This window comes from Apium graveolens, chromosome 7 (assembly GCF_009905375.1).
Source record: "Apium graveolens cultivar Ventura chromosome 7, ASM990537v1, whole genome shotgun sequence".
NCBI lineage: Eukaryota > Viridiplantae > Streptophyta > Magnoliopsida > Apiales > Apiaceae > Apium > Apium graveolens.
In genome coordinates, this window is record NC_133653.1 from 229,206,700 (window position 1) to 229,225,895 (window position 19,196).

General features: G+C 34.3%; 1 protein-coding gene across 2 annotated transcripts; it reads left to right on the forward strand.

The window, feature by feature from the left end:
- Window positions 1-218: 218 nt before the first annotated feature.
- Window positions 219-15,215, forward strand: LOC141671467 (vacuolar protein sorting-associated protein 53 A). Of its 2 annotated transcripts, none has more exons than XM_074477733.1 (25): window positions 219-414; window positions 485-547; window positions 659-753; window positions 1,225-1,281; window positions 1,428-1,578; window positions 3,717-3,787; window positions 4,912-5,036; window positions 5,891-6,051; window positions 6,152-6,293; window positions 6,567-6,630; window positions 6,896-7,066; window positions 7,215-7,256; window positions 8,617-8,721; window positions 8,807-8,866; window positions 9,520-9,597; window positions 10,066-10,173; window positions 10,277-10,342; window positions 11,895-11,972; window positions 12,059-12,192; window positions 12,276-12,369; window positions 12,580-12,657; window positions 12,836-12,898; window positions 14,079-14,147; window positions 14,229-14,324; window positions 14,608-15,215. In XM_074477733.1, the coding sequence occupies exons 2-25, from the start codon at window positions 499-501 to the stop codon at window positions 14,914-14,916; spliced, it is 2,466 nt and encodes an 821-aa protein (XP_074333834.1). In that variant the 5' UTR covers window positions 219-414; window positions 485-498; the 3' UTR covers window positions 14,917-15,215. The 2 variants fall into 2 exon arrangements, with proteins under 2 accessions (XP_074333834.1, XP_074333835.1); XM_074477734.1 differs by having other exon boundaries at window positions 497-547.
- Window positions 15,216-19,196: the final 3,981 nt, after the last annotated feature.

Below are 19,196 nucleotides of genomic sequence, written 5' to 3' on the forward strand. Positions count from 1 at the left end.
CATGCAAAAAATAACCATATTAATTAATACGAAAATGTATGCAGAATCCCTCGCCTTCCCTCTTTAGGGTTGTGTAGATATATAAACGATCCATAATAAACCCCCCAGAAATTGGTATTAATATCAGTTTTATATTTTTTTTCCATCAATTAAGAATAATAACAATAATTTTAAGATAAATAATATATTTACTTAAATATAAGTAGCCCGCAATTTCCCTTCCCAGAGCTGCACCGTTGTCTGAGATATTAATTAGAATCCACTACTAATCCAAATCTTGTAATCCATATACTGAAATCAACTAGTACAACAAACATCTATGTATCGTTGTTGTGGTTTTGTGCTCTGATACATCGCGCAAGATCAACTCTGCTTTTCGCGCCGACCTTTAATTCGGATCTATAAACATAATATGTGAGTTTCACTTTGATGAAATTTATTTATATTTTGTAAATTTTAAACACTCAACTCAATTTTCATTCAGCGATTGATTCAGCAATGGAGAAGTCTAATGCTTTGGATTATATCAACCAGATGTTCCCCACTGGTCAGTCACTCACTCAGATCACAACATCATTTTAGTAGTATTTGCTTATATATTCCAATATGTGAATCACTTTTTTAGTTTTTTTTTTAATAATTCGAGTTTGTTTACCAGAGGCATCATTATCCGGAGTCGAACCTTTGATGCAAAAAATTCATAATGAGATTCGCCGCGTTGATGCCGGAATTTTGGCAGCTGTTCGCCAACAGGTTTCCACCTCTTGTCAACTATCAACTCTATTTTCTCCCTCTCGTTGATTTATTTATTGCGCATTCTAATTTCTGTTTTATAATTTGAATTAGAACAACTATTTGTATCGTTGTTTCAAGAGTAATGCCTTTGTAATTGGAGAAATGTGAAGTTTGGAAACAATTTTGCGAGATTGTACGATTAGCTTGTTTAGATTTATGATTGATGATTGACTCTATACATTTTCAGAAATGATAATATACAATTATGTCTAATTCGAAATGATTTCAGTGTATATTGTCCCAAATTTTGACCTAGGCTAATGCTTTAAGGTTATGATAAAATCAGCTTCTTGTTGTATGTGAGAAGTGTTGATAACTAATACAATTTTACCTAGTATATTTACTAACTCAGTTCTATCTGCTCGTATAAGTTGCTAAGCAGTTTTAGTAATTGTGGTACATGCTATTGCTGAACTATTATATTTTCAGAGTAATTCGGGAACAAAAGCCAAGGAAGATCTTGCTGCTGCTACAGGTGCTGTGAAGGTCTGTCCTACGGTTTCTTACTTTAGCTTGTTGCATAAGTAGTTCTTAAAAATGTGTCAGTCATTGTGCTTCAAAAATTCAGGGCTCTTGATTTTTAGTGTGGTTGTCGTTTTTAGCTTATATTGGTCAGATGATTATATTTGCAGGAACTAATGTACAAGATTCATGAAATAAAAACTAAAGCCGAGCAAAGCGAAACTATGGTACAGGAGATATGTCGCGACATTAAGAAATTGGATTTTGCAAAGAAACATATAACTACAACAATCACTGCACTTCATCGTCTTACAATGCTAGGTGATCCTTTTCTTCCCTTTGTAAACTAATCTTGTCTGTAATATTTTCTATATTATTTTTTATTTATACATTCGATAGTTTACTTATAAGAAGACAAAATAAAAATCATTCTGTTTCACTTGGAAAGCAAGCACAAACATATACAAACAAGATTGATAGAATCCAAATATTTAATGTTTTAATTACATGCTGCTATAGTTCTTCCTCATTTTTATGCTTGTTTTTTTTATTTTCTTTGTCTTGTATCTTCACTTGTCACACTATTTAGGGGAAGAACAGAGAGAAGTATATTTTTTATCAGATATGTTATGGTGTGTTATTGATAGCTGAATTGTTATGTTAGTTAAATTTGTAAATACTTATCCTAGTATGTCTTGGAGTACCAATCCAGTCGCTTAGCTTAATTAGTGTTGAAGGATTGAAGCTTTGGCTGGACGGATTTACTTAATGAAAATGACAGAACCTATATATTTGAAGTCGGAAATTATCTATGTGCCTATTTTGGGTACCAAAATTTAAATACTCACCCACCCTACCTCCACTAAGGTTCAAAATTTTCGACCTCTTTTTAACAGAAGTAGAGTGGTATCCACCAGGATACAGCTTTCGGAAATATCTTAGATGTTTTGAATTTGCTTTCTGAAGCTATTTTTGCTGCGGAGTCAGCTGCGAAATATGTATTACCTAATGCAGATACTGTTGTGATGCAGAGTTCTTCTGCGGAGTCCACTGTCAAATATGTATTACTGCTAATGCAGACATGTTTGTGATGCAGGATTTTATACAGGAATGTTAAACATATAGAAACTGTGTTTTAAACAAATCTGTAGCCTGACAAGTCATAGTTTTTTGTACAATTATCTATAGGACCCTAAGGAAGTTTCCAGACAAACAATATTAATATTCCCCAGCGCCTTGGGGACTGTAATTTTGACCACCAATGGACTTCTAGTCTAATTGTCCATATTAATCCGTGGAATGCACCATGGTTGTCATGTCGGTCGACTAGTCGCGACTAGTCGACTAAGCGGTGATTGGAGGTCGACTCAACATGTCGACTAGCTGAATGTCGATATTTCGGTCGCCCGGTCGACTAGTCGACTAATCGAGCTGCTCAGTGTATATATTTTTTCTGCATAATTTTTTTTACATGCTACACTACCACATCACATCACAGTTGTATCAGACAATTGTTATTGAATAATTGTTACATATTTCACATGATTGCAAGTACTTTTCTTTGTTGTATTAAATCGTTAGATGATTGCAAGTACTTTTCTTTGTTATCATTTGTTAGATCTTCTAGCTTTTTCATCATTCTCTCCAAGTGTTGGATTCTTAATTCTTTACAATCTGAAATAAAACATTGTAGAATGAGTTGTAACTTAAAACCTAGAACTTAAAATCTAAAATACATAATATATATACATTTGTGTGTATATATATATGTATATTGTATTTTTAATTTATAATAATATATTATTTTTTTGTCGACTAGTCTCCGTCGACTCGCTTCGACTCATCGACGTGACAACCATGGAATGCACATATTTCTGACGACCAGTCATATTCCTTTAACAGTAAAATTGGGGTAATGATTGTATTTGTAAGGAATTGAACCTTAGTCTCTTTCCCTAATAATACTACTTCTGAAATGACTATTTTACCCCGACGACGAGACCACAATAACTCCCTTAAATATACTGATTATATCTAGGATATCTTTACTAACCTTAGGATTTTGATCAAATTCGTTGAAGTTTGCATAGTTTGGAATGTTATAAATGTAATAGGTAAATTGTTTGGACTTCAAGTAATCAGAAATATTTTAAAGCCAAAATCTTTAAATATAGTAGTATTATTTCCACCATATTATTGAATTATAGAATGAGAGTCCTGATTTCCTATATTCCATTAGATGATTTGACTTAGATAGATCACTAGAGTTTGAGTTGATTTGAGCTGAAAGTATGATCTATGCTATTGTGGTTTCCACCACATTATCTATTTTCAGAATTTGTAATGTTTTAGGTTTTTATCTAACGATTTTGAGAGGTTTTTTTTTTTAAATTTTGATTTGTGTGTACTGGTTTAATATATCATACATATAATGTTTTTGGCGCCATGTCCAATTGCAGTCTCAGCAGTTGAAAAACTTCAAGTAATGGCTTCAAAACGCCAATATAAAGAGGCAGCTGCACAACTTGAGGTATGCAATCTTCAGTTTCAGATTTAATATGTTTTTCTTTTTCTCTAGAAACTTCATTTCTGTTGTTTTTTTTTAATTATAATGTACAGTATGGAATATATGAAAAAAGTGGGCTGATTTTTTGGGTGCATTATAGTACCACTGGCGATATTTTCAATTGTAAATGAATGCAACTTTTGTCTTTTCCTCTTAAGCAGTTTTTATTCATCTTATGAAAGTTTAATGAATGCTGTCAGCACTTGTTAAGCAACAGTTTCTGAGGTCCTTGTTGATTTGTACTGAGGGCAGCCTAGAAACCATTTTTTTTAATTGTATCAGTTAAAAATATGGAGACGCATGAAGTAGATAAATTAGTAACGTGTTTAGGGGGAACCTGTATTTATGAGGGTCCTTTATAGAAGTTACATTATATATGAACAGCACTGACAGAGTTGGTCAGACAAAAGGACGTCTTGAATTAAAGGGCCATAGTGTTATATAAGCACAAATTATAGAGGATCAGCTGACCATATCATCTGTTGCTAAGTTGTAGCTGCCAAGGGGCCTTTAGTAGTTGGTAATCTACCTATTTAGAGTCATGTGGGACTTGAGAGATGCTCAAGAGTCAAGACACCATGAATTCCGGCCCCGGAAGTGTGCAGAACTACCTATATTACTGTTACGTCTTGCCATTTACCATCTTCAATGTATTAGAGCTCTGCGATTAGAAGTATTTGATTGAGAGTTTCTGCTTTTAATTGGGGTCATTGCATTATATTAGGTGCATACATTTGGTACACTTAATAAGCGGACATAACATTGTTTGGCTCATATTTTATGGGAAGTGAGCAATGTACAAGAGATTACAAACAAGGTATCATGTGTTACTTTGAATGTTCAATTTTTAAGCCGGTAGTCTTGGACACTTGTCAGATTCTTTTAGTGAAATGTGGACACTTTGATCAATTGAAAGACCACATGTAAGAAGACAATACGAAGAAAAGGATGAGAAGAAAGAAAGGGCAAATGAGAACTAAAAGAAGTCTCCTAATTTGCAAAATCTATAACAATTGATGTTCAATGCGAGTTTTATTGGTTATTTTTTGCAACGATGTTTAATTGATGTTGTCCTTCTCATGTTCCAGGCTGTTAACCAGTTATGTAGTCATTTTGAAGCCTATCGAGATATACCAAAGATCACAGAGCTCAGGGAGAAATTGAAGAACATCAAACAAATTCTGAAATCACACGTGTCCTCTGATTTTTCAAGGTTTGTACTTTTCTGGATATTGCTGAATATGTTATTTACAACCAATTCAAAAATATATCGGATTTGAAGTACTTTAATAGTTCTTTTATTTTTATCTCGAACTACGTGCATTTATGAAGACTTAAAGACCTACTTCTTCATCCCCCCCCTCCTCTCCCTTTCCTTCTATCTGTAGCAGAAATCTGTTAAAACATTAAGTGAACGTGTATTAAGTACATATATAATTGGAGCTCTTAATAAGTTTAAAATTTTAGCTTTGACTGGAATTGCCAATATTTAGCTACCATGATTGTGTTGAAGAGAAACTTAAGTAGATGAGTAACAAAGGAAATATAGTGTAAATGGTTCAAGCATCTTCTAATTCTCTGCATTTTTTGTTTTTATATATTTTTCTCATACAAAATCAAGTGCTTATTCTTCTGTATCAACGTCCGTGACAACTACTATTTTCATGAAATTTCATAAATGTTTGTAGTCAATTTAACCTGCATTTCTTCGGACTCTATTTTTTTTTTAAATTACAAAAGAAGCACGGGTCATTATGCTTTGTCGAAGAGGCCTGCTTTTGAACATATTACCGCAACAAAAAATGTTAACACTATCTTGCACAGATTTATTATACAATTGAATTACTAGATGGTTCGGAAGTTATTAGGATGAGTCCTGGCTTCTGAATGTTTGAATCAGGACTCCAGATTTATATCTCACTACAGTTTACTTTTACATTTGTTTTAAAATTGACTAGCCATTTTTTGTAGCTTTTGTCACTTAATAGGTCTCCAATTGGTCCCTATGAGAATCTCATGTTGCCTGTCTCCTGTATTTTAGTTGTCTTATTTTCTGTTACTTTGCAGCTTAGGCACAGGAAAAGAAACTGAAGAAACTAATCTGTTGCAGCAGTTATCAGATGCTTGTTTGGTTGTTGATGCTCTGGAGCCATCAGTAAGAGAAGATTTGGTTAAGAACTTTTGTAGCCGCGAGCTTACTTCATATCGGCAGATCTTTGAAGGAGCTGGTTAGTCCATATAAATATGTGATTGTTATATAATTCTACCAACTACAAATCGTTCTGTGGTGAAATTCCTTCTGAAATTGATCAAAACTACAATATATAGAATTAGCCAAGTTGGATAAAACTGAACGAAGATATGCTTGGATTAAACGTCGGTTAAGAACAAACGAGGAGATATGGAAAATCTTTCCTCCTTCATGGCACGTCGAGTATTTGCTCTGTATTCAGTTCTGCAAGTTGACAAGGTCAGTCAAGTACCTATTTCTCTTACATACCTTTATCTATACTTATAATTTATAAACAAATATAGTCATGTTTGTTTGTCATAATGTTCTGCACTTAACAATATGCATGTCAGGTGCTTGCTTGCATGAGTTTATTATAGTAACGTAGAAATCCGTGTTTCTGTGTCAAGTACTATGAGGACACTAGTACCAAACCTGGACTGGTTCCAGTTATGCTATTTATTTGTGTAAAATAATTTACTAGACAATTGACTTTGTGTTGGTTATTATCAGGGCACAGCTCGAAGACATCTTAAGTAATATGAAAGAAAAGCCTGATGTTGGAAATTTATTGCTTGTAAGTTCTATTCCTTGCCAAGTATGTTTCGTTCTTTTGTTTTTTTTGTGGCAACTTAGTCGGGGCACTTGATGTTTCCGTTTGATTCGTTAATAGTTAATCTTTCTGTAAATGCATATGGACACAAATAGTTTCAGTTGTGTGTTCATTTTTGCAAGATTGTTTAAGACTGACAATTTGCTTATCCTTTGTCTCCTCGACATTCCCTCATCTGTATGCTATTTCTCAAGCTGACTGAAATTTTATATCTGATATAAATTTAAAGGCACTACAACGGACCAAAGAATTTGAGGATGAATTAGCAGACAAATTTGGTGGTGGCAGCCAAAGTAAAGATATTGGGAGTGACAACGGGGAGACAGATAGCGGAGAAAATACTACTCAAACTGTGTTAGATATTCGAAAGAAGTATGAGAAGAAGCTTGCTAGTCATGATGTAAGCGCGAATGACGTGTTTATTATTGGTTGATTGCTTTACTCATGATGCTAGTCCTCTGTCCCTTCGGTTCTTTGTGCAGAAACAAATTTCCTCACGTATTTTTGTGTAGTCATATAAATAAATGCTCTTGGTGTTATATTGTCAGGAAAAAGATGGGCAGAAAGATTTGTCAGTGCCTGGAGCTGGGGTAAGTTTTTGTTTTCTGAAGTCATCCTTACGATAATGCTAGTTATTGATGCATAATATTATAATTCAAAGTGTTGACTGTAAGTAGGTGATATCGGATACGGATATCCTCAACATTTTTATATTTTAAAATAAATTCAACTAATTGAAGGTAAAAAGATATTAATCGCTATCTTTCGATTGCTAATATGGGATGACACAATTATTATGTGAGCCGTAGTTCTATCTATTTTGCAAATACTATTACACTAAACTGATATGAATTATGTAAAAGCTCCTAAAAGGGGCTAGATGCAGTTCACACCTTATGTTACTGATTTTTATTGATTACAGAAGGACGTTTGTGTACAGGGGTTTATATATTTATAATTATCTAAGATGAATGAGGTCACAGTAAGCTTTGAAACCTTGCATCTTTTTTATCACAACTGTAGTCATCATTGGAGTATAAGAAGAGCACTGTCTAGAGGCGCATAGACAGCTAGGATGAAAATAGATATGAGTGTTCAACTAGGATAAGTTGTAAGTAAACTCCACTGAATTGTAGAGATACCAAACTAGGATAAGTTGTAAGTAAACTCCACTGAATTGTAGAGATACCGAAATAAGATGGTACATTCTCAAGAATGAAATATACAATAATGATTCAAAGCACCTATATGCTTGTAGGGAGAAATTTTGAGCAAGGAAGTGCCTTGCTTCACTTGGACCCCTTATCTAGTGAGTAATGAGGCGTTTGGAAAGTTTTTTTTTGCCAAGTAATACATTTATACCAAAAAAAAGGAACTACAAAAATATGAGGGGCATACCCCAATTAAACATCACAAGATAGTCAACTTGACACAAAGGCAACAGATGCCAAAGAAACTAACAAACCTAGTCTCTAAACAGAAACTAGTAGAAAACAAACTGCTAGTGGGACTAATGCTAAAGTAAAAGTAGCAAAGTAGGGTCATTTCGAACCCAATTCCTGAAAGCCATACAGGAAAATAATTTCTCCTTTACAATACTACAAATGGTAGTAATTATCTTCAAAGTAGGGTGCCCTGTTCCCGGATTATGTACTCTAAACTTCTAGGATGAGTTTATGCTTTAATAAAATATTTTCTTTCCCTGATGAATTTGTCATCTTGATATAAGGACCGGGGTAGGTGTTCCATAGTTCGGACATGTCGTAACCTTTTTTCCTTTGAGTTGTTAGGAAGTTCCTCACCCTATGATGCTTATTAGTACTACAGCTGTATGGTAAAACAATCGTCCAGCTATGCTTTTTCTCCCTTTTGACACTCGGGCTAAGTCTCTTTCCATAGCTACTGTATTATTGACGCTGAGCACTCTATTGTGGTATATTTGTATTGCAGTTCAATTTTCAAGGCATCATTTCATCTTGCTTTGAACCACACATGACGGTATATGTAGAATTGGAAGAGAAGACTCTTATGGAGCATCTAGAGAAACTTGTTCAGGTGCTTTTGATTAACCATATCAAATGTTCTATTAGTTGATCTTAATTTGGATTAGCTATAATTTATGTTCTTTTTATCGCAACAGGATGAAACCTGGGAAATTGAGGAGGGAAGTCAGACTAATATACTGTCCAGTAGCATGCAGGTAGATATATACTTGTTACCGGGACATTTATCTTTTCCCAATCATGTAGTTAGGATTTGCAAGTAAATGTTTGTCAATAACTACTAAAATTCCTATTTGGCTCGAAGCTTCATTGTATTTTTGAGTCAATAATGTGTTTTTATAGAGTTTTTCGCAGGAACTCACATTTTCTTCCACTTTAACCCAAGGCTTTTACTTTTAAAGGCTGCATTGACATAGTAATATATACTTCCATTTTTCTGGAGTGGTCAATTCCGAGTAACTATATAAAAATATCTTATAGATTCTAGATCCCTTTTGTTGGTGTGTATTCTATTCTACTTGATAAAGAAACTATCTATGAAAATGAGTTTCATTTTTAGGACTTCTTGTGGTGATATTTCAAGAGGATAGATAAATAAAATGCTTCTAGGTTTTTGAGAACCTAAATCAAAGAAAACATACCCAATATTTTCCACTCACATGTTTTCTTGATAACCCAGCTGAACAATTTCTTTCGGTGTTCCATTCAACTGGTTTTTTCTTCCAGTATTGTGCCTTGAAATTTGAATTTTTTCAAGTTGCCATAATTAAATATTTAGTTTTCAATTGGGTTGCCTATTGTAATCCTAAGATCGTACGTCAACTTACTCTCTGTTTGCTACTTTATGAAGGTCTTTTTGATTATCAGGAGAAGCTTAAAAAGATGCAGTGCTTTAACAAAGAGCCAGACTTTACTCAATTTGTTCAAGGTGTGACTAGAAACTTATTTTTTGCTTTTGTTTGGCTAACTTGCACTCAGAAAAGTGAATGGAACATGGTAGTTGCATGTTATTGTTATTAATAACAGATTACCATGTAATTAATTAGTTGTGTCTTACTGTCTTGTGTTTCTATTCTCAGATATATTCAACTGTGAGAATAACTACCAGATTGTATAAATTTTTGACCAAATAAACACATGGTCAACTGATGTGACTATAGAAGGGTTCATAATTACATTAAGATTAGGAAAGTTAAGCATGAAAAGTAGCAGTTTTTTTTAAAGTTTTCCAATACTAAGATGTGAAAAAATTTAGCATGATATTGGCTTCTGCTGAGACCATTAAGGTATTGGATATTAAAGATTTGAAGGTCCTTTATCATTTTAGGTTCGAATGTATGTAAGCCAATATAGTGCATATGGTAAAATTATAATATCTTCCGGGCATTTTAATTAGGTGTTTCAAAGAATTCTCAAATCATATGCTACGAAACTGTTTACACGATTGCCTAAAGGTGGTACAGGAATAGTTGCTGCTGCAACGGGCATGGATGGTCAGATTAAGGTATGAACAACCCTTCTGGCTGTCACATCTTGCATAATATTTCTGATATGTTTACTTTACATCTATTGATGCTTCTAAATTTTTAATTAAGTATTCCTTGCAGACATCTGATAAGGACGAAAGGGTCATATGTTATATCGTAAATACGGCTGAATATTGTCACAAAACGGTCAGTTCAATTTCATGCATGTAACTATATAATAGAGACTGGTTTCTTCTTTTGATTTCCGCACTGTTGTTGAGTTAGTTTCTATTTTCACAGATGTAAGGTACTAAGATTTTGGTTAGGCACTAATTTTTGCATGCTACACTCTGTGTTGTTCTGTGCTAAGCATTAATGTTACATTTATTATAGTATTAGTGATTTTTGTTTAATTTCAATTCTACTGTATTATATCTCTCACAGTGATTACTGTTTAGTTCCTAATTGAAACTTGGAACTAGTAATTTGGCCACAGAGGTCAACGCTGAGAACTCCTATTATGTGTTTTAGCTAAACTCTACCAAGTGAAAGTGATACTAATCAGTTCTATCTATAAATAATGCTCAAGTGTTTGAAGCTACTACATGTCCAGATAAAATCAAGAATAAACTTAAAAATTTTACCACCTTTAAGTTTGAGAAATAATTGGTATTGTTTGCTAAAATGAAGAGAAAATTTGTTGTTTTTAAAATATTTAGGCTAGCTCCGATGAGTGGTGGAGGGCTGTTGATTTTATCTGTTCAGCCTTGTCATTATTACGAAAGACCTGTGCATCCGTATACCATATGGATCTTATTACTCAAAAGTTTTCCCCAAAAAGAGCCTTGTTTTGGATACATACAGAAACCTAATTTTATAAATGTAGAAGTTTGAAGTTTTCATTAATTTAGTGACACGAGCTATGCTTAAGACTTAAGAGTGCGCAATGAAATTGTGGCAGTAAACTGTCACCCAGATTTTCGAAGCACAGACATGTATTCCCTACACAACCTGTCCCATGTATTCCCTAAACAACCTGTCCCATCTGTACTGATTAAGCGGAAGATCAATTTTATTTTTATAATTACTTGAGACAAATTATTCAACTGCAGGCTATTATCATTTTATTATTTTTCCAATAAAAAAATGTAAGTTAATGTTCTTGTCACTGAGATTTTTTAACAAATTTGTTGCAGAAGTATTTGATTTAACTAAGTTCTTTGAAATCTAAGAGTGTTGATTTGATGTAGGAGTTGTTTGCGGTTAAGATATTAGGGAAGTTTTTAATTTTAGAGATTTTTTTTAAAAAATTTATTACCCTCATAAATTTGCATATGTTCTAATAGTGATATAATTTTATATCAACTGATCAGTAGTGAAATGTTGACGGTCTTGTTATTCGTATATATGCCGTAGACTTGTAATTGAGATGGATTCAATTTCATTCCTTTTCATTTGAGAAATTGTAGTGGTGAATCATTATCGACAATTACTTCAAACATCTTAAGCCAAAAATATTTTAATACTAAAAATAAGAGATAATAACTTAAAACTAAAACTTGCATTGAAGTAAAATTATTTTGTATTGAGGTACTACTGCTTGACATTCTACTAATATTCATATGACGCATAAATTTTACTCAGCAGGCGGTGACTTCTTGGCAGCTAGATATAATTTTGGTGCTAGCTCTGCGCAATTATCCAAGATTTTGATACAATATATCCACTATAGTTAGTAAAATTTACTATTTTTTCTCAGGCTGGAGAGTTGGCTGAGAATGTAGCCAAAATAATTGATTCTCAATTGGCTGATGCCGTGGATATGTCGGATGTGCAGGTTTAAACTCTTTCTTACTTTTGTTTTGTGTTATATTTCTGTTTATTGCAAGTTTAATAAAGGACATGCATAATGCATTTGTGAAGGATGAATTCTCAGCAGTTATAACAAAAGCTCTGGTGACATTAGTACATGGCCTCGAATCTAAATTTGACAATGAAATGGTAGCAATGACGCGTGTGCCATGGGCGACACTTGAAAGTGTTGGTGACCAATCAGAGTAAGTTGCAGTGTTGATCACTGAATCAGATCAGATTAATGACATAGTTGAATAACTAAATAAGTTTATTCATTTTAATTCAGGTATGTAAATGGAATAAATTTGATCCTTTTAAGTAGCATTCCTGCACTCGGAAGCCTACTTTCTCCCATTTATTTCCAGTTTTTCCTGGACAAGGTGATTGTGAAATTTCATGTGATTTTTATATAATGTTTTCACATATTGCTTTTCAGTTTTCATAGAATTTGTATCTTGTTAGATAATTGTGTTGAAAGCCAATATTTTTTTTAAAAAAAATACCAACTCAAAAATCCTATACGTTATCATCCATTCCTTGGGGGGGGGGGTTGTTTAGTCAGTGTACTAATTTTTTCATTAATATTGCAGCTTGCATCTTGTCTTGGTCCACACTTTTACCAGAATATATTTAAGTGCAAACAAATATCAGAAACTGGAGCGCAGCAGGTTTTGATCAAGTTCACTAAAATTTTACAGAGACATCAGCTAGCTGTTTATATTTTTGATTTCGTGAAATGATTATTTATCCGCATTGTTAGTTAGTGCTATGCTAGTTATGGTAGTTTGACAACAAGGATCTGTTGAACTCCACGTATTGTCTAAAATTATTCTTTGTTTTTTGCAGATGTTGTTAGATACACAGGCTGTGAAGACCATTCTTCTAGATATTCCTTCCCTTGCGAGACAGGTGAGATAGCATATACAGAATTATATGTCTCTGAAAATGATGTGATCTTCCAGGTTCAGTTATTCTGAGTATAATATATCCCGACTTTGTATGTATAAAATTGGGAATATCATAACCGTGCAGATACATTGCTCAACTTTATGATATTTTGTAGTTTCTTCCAGATCTAAATATACTTGGTAAGCTCGCATGTTTACTTTTTAGAGTTCAAGGCGGTGTCTTAAATCTTCATGGTCATCCCTGATCATGACAGATGAGTTGACTCTGAATTTTCACCCTAAATAACTGAAAGTAGCGCATGAACTTTTAGCAGAAAGAACAGTGAAAAAATACAATTGCTTTTTCACAAGCTGGTCTTTGTGTTTAGGGGTGAGAACACAGAGAAAAGAACCTCTAAGACTATAAGTACATACACTTGGGGTTGGGGCTAGAACGGAACCCTGAAGTATTATGCATTTAGGGACTAGAATATGTATTAAACAGTTTTTATTGGACATTTAGGACGATATATTGGGAAAAGTGGCCAAGGGGGACCAAAGAATCTAATATTGTTATCATGAAATCTATAGTGCCATCTTCGAAAGAATCTTATACGAAATCAACCACCCAAAACTGTTTTGTTAAGAACTAAAAGGAGTACTGCGTTTCATTAAGTGTTCCAACTTTGGGTTTAGTAGTAGGTGACAAATGATAAGTATTAGAAGTTCAGTAATTGTCTAATTGAGAATGATCCATCTTCATTTTGATGGATGATTGGGAAGCCGAGGTCCAACTTAGTCCGCAAGAGTAAAGGGAAGAAGTTTGCGTTGAAGGGTGAGATGATAGAGGAGATTAAAATTGGATAGGAGGTGGAAAATTGTGAATTCATGCTCAATATAGAAAAGTGTAGGTACCATAATGATGATACTATGTTAAGGAAATGGGTAATCTCACTTGGATTTTCCAAAAAATTACAATTCTGGAAATTTATTTATTTTAATGGCAGAGTACATACGTTCTTTGGGTTTTAATTGCAAGATATATTATGGTTTCTTTTTTCTATAGATGTTCATATCATTTTTGCCTAATGAAATTGTTTAGCTATCTCCTCTTGACAGTTTTTTTTGTTTTTTATTATACATTTCCTTTAATGTGTGTTCACTTGGGTAGCTCATAACTACATGTTATCCTCTTATGACAGACATCAGGAGCTGCTAGTTATACAAAATATATTAGTCGCGAGATGAGCAAAGCAGAGGCATTGCTAAAGGTCAGTATGTGCAGCTTAGACATTTCAGTCTCTTCCTTGGAGAAAGTGACGTAACTTGCTCATTTGTCTTTGCCTTTACAGGTTATACTGTCTCCAGTTGATTCCGTGGCAGATACCTATCGCGCACTGCTACCAGAGGGTACACCTTTGGAGTTTCAGCGTATATTAGATCTTAAGGTATCCATGGTTTTTGCTATACTTTTCATCCCCTGTTTTCTGAAGGGCATTTCTGATCCTTTTTTTTTGTGTTGTATCAACAAAAGTTAATCATCCACATATTTGAGAACCACTTGACTAAACTTTATTCGACAATAGAGAAGCCAGCCCTACTTCCATTATGGCTTTCTAAATTCTGAAATTTCAAATTGAACTTGAAACACTTTGACTTGGTGTCAAGTGTGTGTGTGTGTGTAGACCTGTTTTCATGATTTGTTTTTTGTTGTAAATATCACCCCTGCAGGGTCTGAAAAAGGCTGATCAGCAAAATATACTAGATGATATTAACAAACGCGGACCTGTACTTACCCAACCTCCAGCTCTTGCCACTACATCAATCGTTCCGGCTGTCACCAGTCATCCTTCACCTCCTGCCTCGATTGCTTCAACTTCTTCTGGAATTATAGCAACAGCTTCGAGAGAGGATGTCTTGACAAGAGCAGCTGCACTGGGAAGAGGTGCGGCTACCACAGGATTTAAGAGGTTTCTTGCTTTGACCGAGGCTGCGAAAGACCGAAAGGATGGTCCTTTTAGGAAGCTGTTCAATCCATGATTGAGACTTTGAGAGGGAACATAGTTGGCTTTAGAATCCTTCCATATTTTTCATAGAGAGAGGCATCGAGCTGCATTCTTCTTTTTTGGCTAAGCTCAAGTAATATTAGACGATTAGTTGAATTAGACTTGTGTAAAGGTTAAACGCGTGGTATGATGAAACATGCAGATTGCACATACGAGTGAATTGTATACTGGACTATATGAGAACACCATCTTTTGGCATGTTAATATGTAACTAGGATGAAAATCCGTGCGAGGCACGGGTCATATTCTAGTATAAATTTTAAATTTTCGAGATTTTGTGGTGTGTGCGATATTCATTATTTGGTGATGAATATGTTGTACTTTAGCTATATAATTACCTAGTTATAGATGAAAATTATCCATAATTAAAATATTTTTGTTTTACGAAATGAGTAGTGTAGATATTTAATAGTTTACAAGATTGTTCAGAATGTTTATAAACCGACTTGTGTTTTTGGTCCATGTTTGTAAAGAGTCACATAACAAAAAAAATTCTTTATGTACCCAATTCATAAAAGTAGAGTTCTTTTTCCAGTTTACATGGTTTCATCCATATATAACAGTTCTTGTGTGAAATATTTATTGGTATATGATGTGATTTTGGTTTGAAATGTATATTTGTATATGATATACCAACCTGTGACGACCTCAATCCCGGGTCAGGAGTTGACGTCACTAACAACATGAAACTACAATTATAATACAACTAACTTACTTTATTTCAATATAAACAACTCTTCTATAAGATCTTTTTCCAGGTTCAAGTCTAATTTATGTTACACACTTGTTACAAACCATCTTATTAAAACAACCTGCCATGACTATTATTCTACAGCAACTCACAGAGCACACCTTGCCAGACACAACCTATTCAGAGGAGCTCGACACAGGAGGAATTGGAAACTGGCCCTTAGCAAGACAGCAACATCTCCTAGGCATCTGCAATGCGAAAATATACAAACACATTTGCAAGAGTGAGCGATCAACCGCTCAGCAGTACCACTATATGAATACTAACTAAAACAGTTTATAATGAACGATTGTAGGAACAGAAATTACAACTTGTTAGTAGAAAACAAGTAAAACAAGTGTAAACAGATAAAAACTGATGAACTGTAGAAAACTGGATCTTTAATAGCTAGCATGCTCTCTAAACATTTTATTAATTGTGCTGTGTAAATACCAGGGTTAACTTTTAGCATGCTACTTTCGTTTTCAAATCATTCGTCCCATCGCAGGACCTATAAAACTAATTGTTCCGTTACGGGAACCATAAAACTTGTCCCATCACAGGACCTATAAAACTTGTTCCTCTCCGGGAACCTCAAAATCACTTGCTCAGATATAAAAGTATTGGATGATTCCTGGTGAGACAGCTGATCAGGCTATCCTATGAAACTTGTTCCGGAACTCAGAGACTAGCAAGGTTTATGTCACGCTGGGCTGGTGGTTATAATAGGGTGCGCAACCACTTCGCCTCTTACGCTATCTTCCAGGCCGTTACGGGCCTCCTGCGCACACTCATCCAATTATCTGATCCTTTTTATCCAGTTTTCCAAATCACTTACCTATCTCTTGTCAAACAATTATATCACAACACATTTTCCAAAATATATCATTTTATTCAAAATTTAGAGATAGACATTTTCAGAAGTTACTTTTCCTCCAAAACATAAGTTAGTAAAACAATTTGAACACAGGGGATATGTTAGGTATGAATACAACACGGGGGGTGAATGTGTTTTGGCTTAAATGTTTGATTTTCGATCGACTTAGGCTTTAGCAGTTGGTTGTTGTTAATGATTTAGTAGAATGGATGTTAAACATAAATAGCTGAGCAAATATATAAAACAAAGATCTTCAAAACTCACTTAATTTTATATTAAAAATTAGGCAGTGTTTTGCTACAAAATCTCTAAGTTCTTGTTTTAGAACTTAGCTTCTTTCTTGAGAGAGAACACACAATTTTTTTCTAATCTGATTGTTCTTCTTAACTTAACTAGAGGACTAGTGTTAACTTTATAACTCAGTTAACTGCTGGTTTACACGGTGGATAATAAACATGCTATTATCTTTTCTAAACTGTCACTTGTCATTTCTATTTATAGAAAAGCAAATCTTCCATTTCTGGCTTAGCATATCTTTAGCTTCCCGTGATTACTTTAATCTCCTCTGTCAGTTAATCTTTGTCGTTGATCTTGCACATCTCTCAAACTGCTTTTTGTAGACTTGTCAATCCAGCTGTGTGAATTGTTTATTGATTTGCAACCTTGAATATTGAACTGTTCTGCAATTCTGTACTTAGATAAATTTCTTCACTTCGAGATCTCAAATTAAGTCGTAGAGAATTCGACATCTCAATAGGCATGTTGGCTTGTCGATATCTCTGAAACTTCATTGTTGCCTAGACTTATCGACAACTCTGAGTTCTCTAGTAAATTTTGGTTTATCGATAACTCAGAGTTCTCTAATGGACTTTGGCTTATCGATAACTCAGAGTTCTCTAATGAATGTATACTTATCGATATCTCTGAGTTCTCGACAGACAATTCCTGAGTTCTCTATACCCGGTGGATGTTGTTTATCCGTCGAGTAGACATTCCTCATCCGTCGAGTAGATATTGCTCATCTGTCGGGTAGATGTTACTCATCCGTCGGTACTCTCTGGAGTTTAAATGACTTCTCGATAAGTCATTCTGGAGTTCTCGAATGATTTCTCTATAAGACTAATTATGTGACTTGTAGAGACCTTGACTTAGAATGTTTTACACCAAACAGATTTATTCAACTCCAAGCTTCTTCATAATTCTTCTGAGGCATGATCTTCTTGATCTTCTTCCAGATAGAATTCTTAGGCTTGACACTGTTCAGAGAAAAATGCTCCAGTCTGCTCCATTTACATTTTACAGACATTAAGAGTTACAAGTATGAATTACAGATTAAGGTTACAATATAACTAATCTTAGGGTTGTTAGTATGACTTAGTCTTGTTATGATACAGGCATGTCTTGCACAATAATCTCCCCCAATTTGTGAGAAGATTGCTTATCACAAATTCATGTCTGTTAACAAGATTATCCCCAAGTTAAAGAATGAAAATAAAATGATACAAAAGCTGATACAACACTTGTACATTGGACAGTTTACAATAATTAAGTAAAGACTGAGCTGTCTGATTCTTTCTCAATTATGTTCTTAATTTGCACAAGTATTTCCAATTCTTCTAGAATGGGGGTGTCAGCTAGAGCCTCTATTTGTTTCAGCAAATCTGGCTTAGGATATCTAGCTAACATCCTTATCCTGTAACTTGACAAAGAGCCAGCTTTTATATTCAGAAATCTTCCATCCTTTGATATTCTGCTCTTGCCTGTTGTTGATGATATTATTACCTCCAGTAATCTTTGACATTCTTCCGAGGCATAATTCTTTGACATCATCTATTATATATTACAATCTCCCTCAACTTGTTCATTATGAAATTATGCTCAAGTTCTGATAGATGATGTCAAAAATTTAACTAAATACAGAAACGAAAACCAGTCTTCCCATCAGGTCTTCTTTTGTTGAGTTGCATTTAGATTTATTCAACATCCATTAGCTGTTTTGGCATTTAGATATATTATCCCCCTTTTTGACATTATCTCCAGGAAGAAAAATCCAGCTAAATGCACATTGTTCAAGCTGTTGTCATTGTCCATTTGGAACATTGTCTGCAGCTTCAAGCTTCATTGGGATTCATGGTGATAAGTTTTAAACAATAGCAGTTTCAATTAGATCTGCAGAAAAATCTGTTAGTGATAAAAATCCTAGCTCTCTGTTCTTTTGAATAAGTGGTCTCACCAATTCTCACTGCACTAGTCTCATGACTTTTGAGAGTCAGAGTTCCCTCACAAGGATTACTAAATCCATACATTCATCTACCTCTCCTTTTGCCAGGAAGGATCCTGCCTCTCTTATTCTTTATTTTTCACTCAATCTTTTCTCTTATTCTCACATGAAAGGCTCAAATGTTGTTTGACCTACAGAAATAAGAGGTGGCTGAGAGGAGGTAATCTGTGATCATATGATTAGAGGAAAACCATATAGGGCTAATCATACTCATTTTACCAGAAAAAAATGCATAAGCATCTATGACCGGGGTCACAGTCTGACTCACAGATTGCTCTGTGGTTGTGACAGTGTGTTGTCATCCACTTGTAGTGAGAACCTCCATTGGAATTTGAGAGGATTTGACTGGGTTACTGTCATGTACAC